General features: G+C 46.5%; 1 protein-coding gene across 1 annotated transcript in view; it reads left to right on the forward strand.

The window, feature by feature from the left end:
- Positions 1-3216: 3216 nt before the first annotated feature.
- Positions 3217-14283, forward strand: part of kiaa0586 (KIAA0586 ortholog) — a gene marked incomplete at its 5' end in the record, with an annotated part of 87621 nt that continues 76554 nt past the window's right edge. The window contains 5 exons of the mRNA XM_083634270.1: positions 3217-3247; positions 4340-4460; positions 6836-7004; positions 8681-8961; positions 11425-11497. Coding sequence (XP_083490396.1) covers positions 3217-3247; positions 4340-4460; positions 6836-7004; positions 8681-8961; positions 11425-11497 — 675 coding nt within the window. The remainder of the gene's footprint in view (positions 3248-4339; positions 4461-6835; positions 7005-8680; positions 8962-11424; positions 11498-14283) is intronic.

Raw genomic sequence — 14283 nt, forward strand, 5'->3', positions numbered from 1 at the left:
CATTTTTTGGATTAACTTTAACTACTGTATGCCTTTTAAGCCCATCCTCTCCCCAGTGAGGGCCTGGTCCAACTCACAGCCTAGATTAGTCAAATTGTCTGAGGATAAACATAATGTTTTAGACAATAACGTGGAACAGGCTAGCGTAATGAAAATAACAGATTAACATTATATGGCATGACACATCCACCACCACTGCCTCAATTAGGCTATCAGATTGAGGCGAGATGAAAATACCTCTGCTCAGAACAGTCTGCATGGGCGCCTGCCTGGCCAATCCTGGTCCTGCCTTGAATTCTGCGTAGGGCATGTTCTGCCTAGCCTGGGTAAACCCATCCCCCACGTGACCTGCTCTCAGACCTGTTCTCAGTCACTATGATAGTGACTGGGAACTGAGAGAGCAGGTCACGTGGTGGCTGGGTTTACCTAGGCTATGTTCTGCCCACAACTGCAGTAGGATCCATAATAACGCGGCAGTGAATGTTGGTCTGGTCCAGAGAGACCAGCTTCACCTCCTGGATCACTGACATCATCAGTCAGAGGTCAGTCTGATTAGGGTCATGTTTCATTCATCTGTACTGCAGCCTCATTATAGCCCTGCTTGCTGGTGTGTATGTGTATGTATGTGTGTCTTACTGCAGTGGTTCTCAAATGGGGGTCCGGGGACCCCCAGGGGTCCTTAAGGGGGTACCAGGGGGTCCCCAGCCAAAAGGGGGGTAATTTATTTTCGCTATAATTCCATTCATACGTAACACAATGACTATTTTGGTCATGGGTTTTATACACTTTCTGTAATAAAACAATCGTATTATCATATGGGGGACTGTGGGACAAAATCCTATCAAATGGGGGTCTGTGGTCTAATCTTTGTCAGTTTAGGGGTCCCTCGTGTGAAAAAATCTGAGAACCACTGTCTTACTGTATGTGTGTGTATGGTAAGAAAGGGTTATATTTTCTTTCCTCTCTCCTGGTCTCAGGGCGTAGCTCCATTTATAGACGATGATGTCAGCACTATCTTCCTCCCAGCATCCCTCACTACACCCCTGCCCCCCACCCCCGACAGCCTGGGGCGTCACAATTGGATGCAATCTCACACACCCCTCTCTCTCTCTCCCCACCTCTCCCCTCGCTCCCTCTCTCTCCTCCCCTCTCCCCTCCCTCCCTTTCTCTCCAGCTCATGAATGTCGGGAGCTGCAGCAGACATGCAGAAACACCCCAAACAAACCAAGCATCATGACAAACACCCCCACTCTGTGCAACATTCCAACCCATTTGATGTTCCCTCTCACTCTCTCTCAGTAGTCGTGTTTCCATTACCCTCACAAATGCGCAAAATCTAAATATCGCAATAGAAATTGGGTAATGGAAACACGTAAATTTCGAAAAACCTCCCAAATATCGCAAAACGTTTTTGCGCTCTCATGAGGTGGTTTTTCAGACGTGTCGATATAGCAGTTTATCGCAAAAGTGTAATGGAAACAGTTTTTTCGCATTAGCACGTCATGTGACCCATTCTGCTTTGGAAAAGCAGCGAAAAATGAGGAAGAAACGGTTCGATAAGCCGTGGCAAAACCTCCGCAGCAATGGAAAACTTTGAAGCAACGCTAGCAGAAAGACGAGTGTTATGCAAAATATATATAAAATAGATAATGTTTAATGGCAGAAATCGGTCCATGGTGACAGGCTGCCTGTGTGCGCGCATTTGGCACAGGGCGAGGGGATGAAAAGCAAGCACACACCGGTGCGGTGCGTGCTCCTGACTGAAGTGAATACAGTGACTGTGAGTAATACATTACACACGTTTCAGGTGCAGTGTTATAATTATAATAGCTACACAACATTGTGATTATTGACCAAATCAGCCTTTTCCCCCCTCCATCTCTAAATCGGACCAGTTGTAGGCTATTAGGCTTTTTTCCTCTGCCTGTCGCGCTCACTGCATTCACCGCAGCCAGCAACATTTTGCGACTCATTTTATTTTGAATTGATAATCAGGCTCGTTTATATGCGTTGTAACTTCATGTTGTGATTTGCATTGACCATTGGTTGGATTTGAGCATGCAGGGGACGGGATATGGGGCAGATCCACTGTGGCAGGCAGCTGCTGGTAGGCTAATGGGAATTGCGTTCAGGTGTGCGCTCCGTCAGACGGTACCAAACTCAACTTCAATGGAAACGCCTACAAGTCGCAATTGTACATTGTCGAAGTTGTAGAAATATCGCAATTATTTTGCGAAAAACTGTAATGGAAACACAGCTTGTCTCTCTCTTTCTGTCTCTCTCTCATTCTCTCTCTCTCTCTCTCTCTGGGTGTTAGGGATGTCACAATATATCGTCCCAATATCGCGATATCAAAACATGACAATATGTATCGTTGAGATGAAATCTCATATCGCGAGAAAAAGAAGCTGAACATGGTGGCACTGATCTGCATCTGATTGCATGCTCGCTCTCCTTTTCATTGCTTTGTTTGAACAGACGAGGGACGTTACAGACACGGAGGATGAAAATGGTGAAATTACTCAAATTAGCCTGGAGGATGCCCCCTCAACTTACAAATCGATCGCAAAAAAATATTGTTAAAATATCGTATCGTATCGTTATCGTGAACCCAATATCGTGTATCGTATCGTATCGTGAACTGAGTGTATCGTGACACCCCTACTGGGTGTGTTTCCATCCAGCTGTGTTGATGCGCATTTTGAAATAAAGCATTAGAAAAGGTTGCATTTAAAAAAAGAGTTAATGTGCAAAATGGGAGATAGAAACACCTTTTCCCTGTCTGTGTTGTGCCCATCTGGCTGTGTGTGTGTGTGTGTGTGTGTGTGTGTGTGTGTGTGTGTGTGTGTGTGTGTGTGTGTGTGTGTGTGTGTGTGTGTGTGTGTGTGTGTGTGTGTGTGTGCGTGCGTGCGTGCGTGCGTGCGTGCGTGCGCGCGCGCTTGCCCATGTGTGTGTGTGTGTGTTCTGCCGATACCGACCGGCCCAACAAATGACCTGATAATCCTGCAGCAGATCAGATGATGTGGATCCTAAAGTGTTGCAGCCCAAGGCTCTCACTCTGTCCCTAAAATGCCTTTTGCACACTGACTCCCAGCAAGCCAGCCAGCAGTGTTTTCTCATCAGACCCTCCCTCCCTCTCATCCCATAATATCCTCCAGCATGCTGGATTGGTAACCCGTAGCAACGTCGCTCCTCTGCCGTGCCGTCACCCCGGAGATGGCGGTTGCTATGGAGACGAAGCTCCGAGGTGATAAATGTGACCTCTGGTCAGCAGGGAGTGTTGGTTATCTGTAGAACCATAAGGACACAGTGAGTGTTGTTCTAACTGCTGTTCTGTGTGGAACAAGTTGATATGTTCTAACATGGTTCCTCACAGCTCCATGAGATAAGATATCACTTTATCTTTCCATTACTTTGCTCAGTCCAGCAGGGTTGCCCTCTCTCGCCGGCCCTCTTCGCCGTTGCACTCGAACCCCTTGCCTTAAAAATACGTGGTCACCCAAGTATTGTAGCGCTGGAGGTCGGAGGTATTGAGATTCGTATCAGTTTGTACGCCAATGACATAATAGTATACCTACATACTATAACTCAGAAAAATCGATCCCTCCTCTCCTGGAGTGAATCACCTCCTTCGGTAAGCTGTCCGGATACACAATGAACTGGACAAAGAGTGACTGTATGCCTCTCTCTGATGTCTTCACTCCCGATTTCCTGGAAAATCTCACATTCAAATTAGCAAAGGACCGCCTCACCTATCTTGGCTTGACCATACCCAGGGATCCTAAACTAATATTTAAGTTGAATTTTGATGATTTTGTTTCAAGACTTGAACGTAATGTATCCACCTTATTTTTTACTGCCATGATGCCTCATGTGAAATATGGGTGCTTCTTCCGGTGTAATCCTCCCAGCCCCCTCCCACCGTTACGTTGCTGACACAGACACAACATAGCCCATCTGTAAACAATGTTTAAAAGCTGCAGGCAGGCGAACCACGAACGGAGCAAATCACATCCAGCTTGGCCAGAAATCTCGCCGATAAATAGATATCCCGGGGCGGACTGAGCCGTCTGCTGGCGGATTCCAAACTGGAAAAACATGGTGGCTTGTTGCAAACATTATCTTCTACTATGAGAATGGTTCAGTGAAATGTGTTTCTGAAGGCATGATGGCTGAATCTGTCTTGATTTTGGATTTACAGTGATTAGTATGAAAGATTAAAGTGTGTACACAAGTTTCCAGAGGCAACAAGTCAAGCTGCCTAATTTGAAGCGTGGAAATGACGGATCCTGTGGACACCATGAGGGTGTGGCTGTGTGTGTTATGTGTCATCTGTCAGAGATACGCTGTGAACCACTGGCCTCAGGTCTCAGATCCCAGTCCTCTAGTCTGAGAGAGCTGAACCTGAGTAACAATGACTTTCAGGATTCAGGGGTAGTGCTGCTCTCTGAGTCCACACTGTAGACTGGACACTCAGGTCAGGATCACTGTTACTGTTCAACAGACCATTTAAATTCTGCTCTACATGCACATTGCACACATCAATGTCAGAGAAAATGCCTGAACTCTCATTTTGCTGCTGACGTCGTTTTTGAAAGCAGCTGAGACGTGGGTTTAGTCACGCCAAGCATAGGAAGGTGAAGGCGTTGCCTCAGCTGAGCGATGTGATTACAGAGCACGAGTTCAAAAGTCATGAGGAGCATGACATCATTCTGGTTGCTAGGCAACTGTCTAATCAGCGTTACCTAGCTACCCTGAAGAAACACAGACACACACATAGGCAGCAGGAAAAGCCCATTAGCTGCTCAGGGTCTTGCTCGGTCTGCTGCCTCTGAGTCAACCAGAGGACAGAGTGTGTGTGTGTGTGTGTGTGTGTGTGTGTGTGTGTGTGTGTGTGTGTGTGTGTGTGTGTGTGTGTGTGTGTGTGTGTGTGTGTGTGTGTGTGTGTGTGTGTGTGTGTGTGTGTGTGTGTGTGTGTGTGTGTACGTGCGTGCATGCGTGTGTGTGCATGTAGCTGCAGACACACACACACGCACACACACACAGCCGTTTACCTGCCTCAGCCAATCCCTGCTGTCATTGTTGCTAGGCAACACCTCAGTGGTTTCCCCTGGCGACAGAGGAGCGATGCTGATCCTCTCTTTCTCCTCTCTGTCTCTCTCTCCCTCCTTTTCTCACTCTCTCTCTGTCTCTCTCTCTCCTCCCTCTCTCTTCTGAGGAAAAGACCTTTACACGCCACCAATAATTCATGAGCTTTGTAGTAACGGGTGGAGATGAATATGAATGAGGTGTGTGTGTGTGTGTGTGTGTGTGTGTGTGTGTGTGTGAGAGAGAGAGCGAGAGAGAGCTGAATACCAATAGCTTGAAAACAGACAACCTTTTTGTTTCATTCTGTCCTTCTATCCAATCATCCAGCTGTTTAAGGTTCTAATCTAAACTGTTTCCACCAGGAACTTATTAGGACCGGTTCTCTTTACAGCTTTCTTCTGATCCTGAATTCCTTTGGAAAGGACCGTTGTTTGTTGCTGACAGCACTAATAAATGATTTGCAACGGTATATCCCAAATGTCTAGCCTGTTAAAAACCACCCTGATCATGTGACCTCACATCCTGTTTAGCTCTACATATCAGTCTGAACTTCCAGCCGCTCACAGTGATTTCAGTCAATCAGCATCGTCAAATCCAATCTGAAGAACGGCGAAAACGTCTTTTCCGCTGAGAAAAGGCTGGTGCATACTCTTGTTCTTGTTTAATTGTTATTGAGTCTATTTCTGCAATAACTGCAGGGCCGTTATGCGGGTATCGCGCATATTTTCGGCAATTTCCGCAGATTTGGATTTATAATGCGGGGCAAGTCCTGCATGCGATGGGGCAGAACGGTTGGATAGGTCAGAGCTATGGAATATTAAATCATCCAATTTTGCTCACTACATCTGCATTTCTTACCCCATGTGTGCATACAGTAAACTATAGGTTAAGAACTTTTTTTTAACAAAAATGTGAAATTATTATCGGTTATCGTACAGGAGAAGTATATTTAACAGTTATCGTATCGGCTGAAAAAGTCCCCCAAAGTCTAAAACTATTAATCTCCCCCCCTAAGTCTATAAAGCCCCCCTATCTGAAAAACATAAGGGGGGAATTCCCCCCAGTTTGCAAAAGGAATTTTAGGCCCTGAACTGCACTTATGACTGTGTTTACTCTACTAACAGTAGCGTTACCGTTCATTGCTTTGGGAGACGCCACTACTGTTTTGCCAATGGTGTTCCTGATTGGCCCGGTTATGTCAAAGACGATGGGATTCAAGCAAGACGGCCCAACTTCAACTCACTTCCTGTCATTTTGTCACATGGGTTTTGCCCATGGTTTTCCATGGACACACCCACTTAAAGACTTTCGGCAGGTCTGAGTCAATGGTTGACCATGCCCATTTAGGAGACTTTCTCCTATCATTTGTTAGAATTGGCGGAGCTTGCGGTGACCCATCTATAGTAATATAATATCTATGGTTAAGTTATCAACTACGACGCAGTCCTTGATTTGCCAGTTACATTTAATTTCAGGAAATACCTGTGGGTGGCTGGAAGTCCAGACTGATATGTAGAGTGATATGTAGAGTGCGTGGTCAGATCTGCTCAAGGCGTCAGGTTCAATAGGCAGAGATACACACACACACACACACACACACACACACACACACACACACACACACACACACACATATATATATATATATATTAGTGTATTTTAAGTGAAAAGTTGCTGAAATTTGTCTCTGTTTAACCCAGTTATCACACTGAAATCCTGTTGAAAATACCATCTTCTTCTTCTTCAGGGATGACCAGCATCACCGAAGCGCTCCCAACATTTCCACGGCAACCCAATCAGTTACAGGAAGTCAGTCGCAGGCCTCGGCCAATCACAGCCAGGCTGCAGCGAGGAGAGCCAATGAGATGCTGAGGGAGATGGGACGACTGAAGTCTGAGATGCTGAGCCTGCTGACGGTCAGTAGAGTAGAACAGAATACAGTAGAACAGAGAAGAAGAGACTAGAACAGCCATTCCCGAACTGTGGGCAGGGGGCCCACTGGTGGGCCACTAAGGTGTTGCAAGTCGGCCACAAAATCATTTCCAAAACGTTACAATTTTCATTATTATTCTTTTTTTTGCACTTCACCTCTATTATCAAATGCAAACTAACATAAACACACATACAAGAAACATAAATCACATAGCAAAAACATTAAAATTTTCAAGAAATCAATTTAATTATTATTGTATGGGAATGCATTTCTCCATTGTTGAATTCTCGTTATTTCATTTGTGATCAATTATTTGTTAATTAGCCTATTGAAGACAGCCCCTCACTTTTAGTTTCTGATTTCTGTGTGGTGCTCATGGACAGCTCCTTTAATCGTTAAAATAAAAAGTGCTCTGAGAATGCATTATTTGGCCTCCGCCAACATTTTGAGATTTTTAGGTGGGCCATGAGTCAGAAAAGGTTTGGAAACGCTGGACTAGAATATAGATGAGCAGAGTGTCTACTCCAGTGGTTCCCAACCCTTTTTGTCTTATGTACCCCTTAGCTGTTTTGCCATGTCAATAGCACCCCTAACGATTGGCCAATCAGCGTCAATAAACAGCTCAACAGGTGGGACTAAGCCGTTGTGCGGTTTTGTCAAGTGCGCCCATAGGAAGTGCACCAACGTTAAAACAATGACTGTGGCCGCCACCTGCTATCGAGGCTGTTTTAAATTGATTAAAGGTAACAATTAGTTTGAGATCCGAAAGGCACACTACTTAGAAGGAATTTATTCAGTGTTCTCCTGACTGGAATAAGATTTGGGTGGATACATTGGTCTCTAGTGATTTGTGAGGGAAAATGGAATTCACCTGGAGGATTCCCACATAGAAATTCGTTAAACAGGGTGCAATCTCAGACTAGAAGATGGAAATGAGTGTAATGAGTTGACAATTGACTATATATATATATATATATATATATACATATATATATATATATATATATAAGTTATATATATATATATAAGTTTATTCATATAGGGGGGAAAAAACCTCGCCACAACACACGCATGTGGCCAGCCACACACTCATGCTGATGGTGGCTGGTGAAATATAGTCTCTGCATTTATCCCATCCAGGCTTGTCCTTCCTCCGGCGAGCAGGCCAGGAGCAGTGGGCCGCTTTCAGTGTACAGCACCCAGGGGCTAACTTCAGACGTTGTCGTCACTAGTCAGATGACGATCTTCTGCATGTTTTTTTTTTTTTGGTGGTGGGGGGGGGGGGGGGGTCCATACCGAACATGCAAACTCCACACAGAAAGGCCTTTTTGATGAGATAGCCCACCTGGGCCATGGGCACTGAGGACATTGGGGTCACACACCCTCAGCACCCACAGGTGAGAATCGAACCCAGGACCTTCTAGCTGTGAGGCGACAGCGCTACCACTGTGCCACCATGCCCCCAATAACTGAGGAGGGAATCGGGTGGTGGAAGGAGCATTTTGAGGAACTCCTGAACCAGACTAACCCACCCTCCATGGTAGAGGCAGTCCGTTTTAGACAGGCTCTATGAGACCTCGGCAGGGAGCTGGCACCTGGTTTTGATGTTCTATGCTCTATGGGAAACACTGAAGGTGGATTTCTCTCTGTCTTCAACAGCCAGAAGAGACGCTGGAAACCACCAGTCCTGCTACACCGGTCCTGACCCAACAACCACTACAACCATTACCCCGGTCCCAACAAACCCAGTCTCAACAAACCCAGTCTGAGTCGGCTGTGCTGCAGCGGAGGTCGGTTCCGTCCATGTTGGAGGAGGCTGGTCGGGTTCTCCGTCGGGTCCGGAGACAGCGGAAGATTCTGGAGGAGAACATGGAGGCTGTGCTAAGGGCCAAGACTGGAGACGTTCTGCACTGCCAGTTGGAGGCGCTGTCCGCTAACAGGTGCTAACGCTAACTTTATGTCCGCTAACAGGTGCTAACGCTAACTTTATGTCCACTAACAGGTGCTATGCTAACATCATGTCTGCTAGGTAATCTGGTGTAGCCATGCTGCTGGCTCAAACGTCTGGAGAAATTCCTTTGTAAAAGGTGGGATAACAAGGTGTTATGAATCCAACTTGAGATTTGGACAGAACATGCCCTGCGCCCACCTACACAGCAGCACCTACACAGCAGTCAGGCAGCGGGATTGGCCAGGAGCGAGCCTTTTGTTCCCTTTTGAGAGCTCAAATCTCCCGCACACACTCTGCGCCCAGCCGCCCACGCGTCATATCGATTTCATAGACCCTTCTCACGGGGGCCGTTTTGTGTCGAAAAGGCAGGGTAAACACAGGTGCAAGCAAAACACTAATGAGGGTTTCCAACTTCCATGATTGGAATTTGGAAACCCTCATTAGTGTTTTGCTTACCCAACAATCAGATTTGTGCAGTGATCCCCACACCCCTGTATTCAAACATGAGTGGAATTATCGCCCTAAAGGGGGGCATTGGTACTGGCAATAGAATTGCTGGTCCTATATATATATATATGTATGTATGCATATATACGCGGCTGGGAGGGGGGTGAGGGGGAGGCCACTGAACACACCCAGAGGACCGGGAAGTAAGGCGGTGGTGAGAGGAAGCAGGGGACAGACGGAAAGACCAGAGAGACAGACAGGTGGACACATTCCGGTGAGATCTGATTTGATCCGATCTGATTCTGCAACATACTGTAATATGAAGATAATCACTCTGTGCATGTCTCATCCTCACACATTTACACCTGGTTTCTAGATCATAAACGATCCGAGCTTGTCTTTGCATTTACACCTGTTATCTCTAATGCATTCTCGTTATCTTTATTGCGATCAGATCTCTGTCCTCCAGAGGAAAACCTCATTTGAGGTGGTGGCAAATCTGTAGGAATGGTGAATGTACATAAGGTTTAACATTTTAACAGATATCATTTAACATAGGCTATTTATTCAAGGTCAGGGTGCCTTCTCCGAACTCCGTCCCATCTGGAGGTCCAAAGAGTACAGCCTTAAAATGAAGCTGCGCCTGTAGAACAGGAATGCGTGGTCAAAACTGACATGAGAAGGATGGAAGGTTTCCACAACGGATGCCTCAGACGAATATGCAACATCTTCTGGCCAAATAAAATCTCCAATAACCAACTGTACAAGAACACAGGTAGCCGGAATATCACCAAAGAAATCACACACAGACATTTGAAATGGCTGGGCCATGTACTAAGAATGGAGCAAGAACCGGATCCCAAGAGTTGCCAACATGCTGAGACACTGAAAACTCACATATATATATATACTAGGCATCTTGTGCGCTCGATTACTATGCCCTGCAGCTCGCAGCGCAACCTCGCCCACAGTTCGGCTGCTGCGTGGCCTCGCCTGCTCTATTGGTGCGCGCGGGCCGGGTGTGTGTGTGTTGCTCACAAAATGTTATTGTCCTTACGTTTACATTCGCGTCGGTGTGTGTGTTTTCTTGCATCTCGCGTGCTACGGGCGCTCGATTTCTAGGCTCGGCCGGTGCGCGGCCTCGCCCGTCCTGCAGCTCAGCCGGTGCACGGCTGCTGTGTGGCCTTGCCTGCCCTATTGGCGCGCGCACAATGTCTCCCTCTAAATGGTAAATGGTAAATGGCCTGCATTTATATAGCACTTTTATCCAAAGTGCTTTACAATCAGTAGGTACATTCACCCATTCATACGACGATGGCGGCAGGCTACCATGCAGGGTGCTGGCACACCATCAGGAGCAATTTGGGGTTCAGTATCTTGCCCAAGGCCACTTCGACATGCAGACTGGAGGAGGCGGGAATCAAACCACCGACCTCTTTAATCCAAAGCGATTAGTGGACGACCCGCTCTACCTCCTGAGCTACAGCCGCCCCTCGCTCTCTCCCTCAGTCTCTCTCCCTCAGACTCTCCCCCCTCTCTCCCTCTCCTCTCTCTCCCCTTCGCTCTCCCTCTCCCTCAGTCTGATGTCATCAGTGATAACATCATCACTGATGTCATCAGTGTGTCTGTCTCTTGTGTGTGTGTGTGTGCATGTGTGTGTGCCTGTCTCTTGTGTATGTGTGTGTGTGCCCGCGCACGCGCAAGCGAGCACGTGTGTATGTCTCTTGTGTACTGTATGTGTGTGCATCACTGATGATGGACATCACTGATGATGTCACAATTTATGACATCACTGATGATGTCATCAGTGGGACAGACAGCAAAACAAACAGACAGAGCCCCAGCTCTCTTTTATAGGTAATAAGATAGATAGATAGATAGATAGATAGATAGATAGATAGATAGATAGATAGATAGATAGATAGATAGATAGATAGATAGATGTTTTCCAGCCAACACTCTCTACAGAAGTTCCACCTGTGTAACATATGTGTGTTTTCTGCAGAGACCCGACTGAGGAGGTCCGGATCAAGAAGACGGTGGACGCCTGGATCAGCACCATGGACAGAAACATCCAGGTCAGCCTGCTTTTATAAGTGCCTTTTAAACATGGAGTCTGGATCATGTCAGGCTAGAGAGAGAGCAGGATATTTTCAGGTTTTGCCTTTCTAAACATGAGGGGTCTTTGTTAACTCATTGAGTGCCAATGACGACAATCGTCGTCAATTCAAATACTAACGTAGAGTGCCAATGACGACGATTGTCGTCAATTGCGTTTTTTGACGGTGGGACGTGGATCAAAGCCTGATCCATCTCCTGTGAAAGTATGGTGGATGTTGAATGTGTAAAAGCTATTTTACGGACCCATTAGGTGGCGACAGTGCTCTCCAGATTAGAGAAAGGCGAGGAAAAAAGAGAGAAGAAGTCATGGGGAAACGGAAATCGCATCGGTATGCATCGATATGCATGAAGCATAACGTTAGCTGTGCCTGCAGCAGCCAATCTGCTGCCACAATAGACCCTTCTCACGGGGGCCATTTTGTGTCGAAAAGGCAGAATAAACACAGGTGCAAGCAAAACACTAATGAGGGTTTCCAAATTCCAATCATGGAAGTTGGAAACCCTCATTAGTGTTTTGCTTGCACCTGTGTTTCCCCTGCCTTTTCGACACAAAATGGCCCCCGTGAGAAGGGTCCATTGAGCCCCTCCGTGTCCGCTGCGATAGCCCATCCGCATGATTAGTTGTGGAGTTGTTATTATTCTCAACTGGAAGCGATGGGAGCTGGTGACAAATACACGCGGAACGCTGTAAAAAAGCTGGATGTAGCGCACTTTTCAGTGCAGAGCAAACTCAGCAGAGAGCCACCAGAGACACACCCACGGAGGAGGGGTTTGCAGTTGAGGGGGGGGGGGGCACGCAGGGCACCATACAACACCGACCCAGACAGACCCAGACAGCAGGACAGGATTGGCAAACACAAGCTAGAATATCTGATTCCCACCAGCAGTAAATCAAGACCAGCAAGAAGCTGCAACCAGCAGCGCACGCAGGGGCCAGCGCTGCTGGTTGCAGCTAAAAAATATTATTTTGCCAAACAAAATTCCTTTGTTTTCACTGTTTTATTGAAGGAAATTATTTTTGAGGTGTCACATCAGAAAATATTAGCTTCAGAGTCAGTCATGTGCTTGAAATGCTTCATTTCACAAAAGGCTAATTATCTCAGCTTCTAGTTTGAAACGTCTCTTTTTGGTAAAAATCAACCTATCTTCTCCGGCTCATAACTAAAGAACGGAAAATGATATCAATAAACTTTTTTTTTCTGATGATAGAAGAGAGTCTCATCGTTCTTTGGGCGTGTTCGGTGTTTACATAGTAATATCACACAATATTCTGTGGGCCTCGAGATATCACTGAAAACGCTCTGAAACTCTGGCACTGGGAGCATCCGTTTTCCAAAAGTGGCTGGCACTCAATGAGTTAAGAAACAACTGGATATGAGCCGTTTTTTCTGCCAGTGGGCGGGGGGGGGGGGGGCGGCGTGGTAGCATGTATCGAAAACAAGAAATGTGATAGGAAACAGCTTTAGCGAATTTGTAACCAAACTCCATTCAAAAACATCCCGTTTTAACAGAGTCCATTCCGACAATGGGGTGGCATTGTGCCAAAAATGAGGCAGTCAAAATAGTGGTCGCACCGTCGTCAATCACTGTGGGTGATTTATTTTACAAGTGGCATTGAAGCAGGGGCGGACTGGGATCATAATTCAGGCCGGGCATTAGATACCAAGCAGGCCAGGCTGATACGGGCCGACGCGCGTGCCGGCGTCCGAAGGGCGCCGGCGGAAAATTTGGGGCGTTTGAAGCTCAATTTGGGCTGTTTGAAGCCCAATTTGGGCCGTTTGAAGCCAGATTTGGGTCGTTTAAAGCCAGATTTGGGCTGTTTGAAGCCCGATTTGGGCCGTTTGAAGCCCAATTTGGGCCGTTTGAAGCCCAATTTGGGCCAAGTCCAATTTTACAATGAGATGCACCCACTTTAAACCTGAATAAAGTAATAAAACCACTAGTAAACCAGTAGGCGGCGCCTGGCCTGCTGTTCAGTGAGTGGCCTGGCCTGGCTTGCAAAAAAAAAAAAAAAAAAAAAAAATTTTTTTTTTTTTTTTTTTTTTTTTTTTGGCAGGCCAGGCCAGGCCACCGGGCATTTGCCCGACGTGCCCGATTATGCAGTCCGCCACTGCATTGAAGTCATATCTGACTAGTTTTACATTTATTTCTCCCCACAAAAGTTTGATAGCCTATCAGTCAGTCAGCTCTTATCCTCTCTGCAGTGTGGACGCACAGTCACACAACACTGCCTGCCTCAAGTGGCTGCCGCACACAATAGAATTGGCTGCATCACGTTAGCGACAAATCTGGAGACTTCGTTTTAACGGAGTCCATTCCGACAACGAGGGGTGGCAATGAGCCAAAAATGAGCGCTTCCGCCTTTGTTAGGCTACATAAAGCCGCCCAGTCAAAATAGTGGTCGGACTGTCGTCAATCACTGTGGGTGATTTATTTTACAAGTGGCATTCAAGTCATATCTGACTAGTTTTCAATGTATTTCTCCCCACAAAAGTTAGGCTTTTTCTGACATGGGAGCAAGCAAGCAGCGCAGCAGTAAGCGTCCCTCCTGATGCACTGGACCTGGCTGCCTGCAGCTGAAGCGCGTTGGGATCACACTGCCAAACAGAGAGCCACCAAGGGACCAAGGGATTTTCATCCGCCATTTATTTCCCCATAGACATTTTGTAAAATGCTTATAAAAAATTGTTTTACTTGGTCAAACCAAACGATTCAGCTATATTTAGCAACAGAAAATTTGGGG

The sequence above is a fragment of the Poromitra crassiceps genome, assembly GCF_964638095.1.
Source record: "Poromitra crassiceps genome assembly, chromosome: 3".
Taxonomy (NCBI): domain Eukaryota; kingdom Metazoa; phylum Chordata; class Actinopteri; order Beryciformes; family Melamphaidae; genus Poromitra; species Poromitra crassiceps.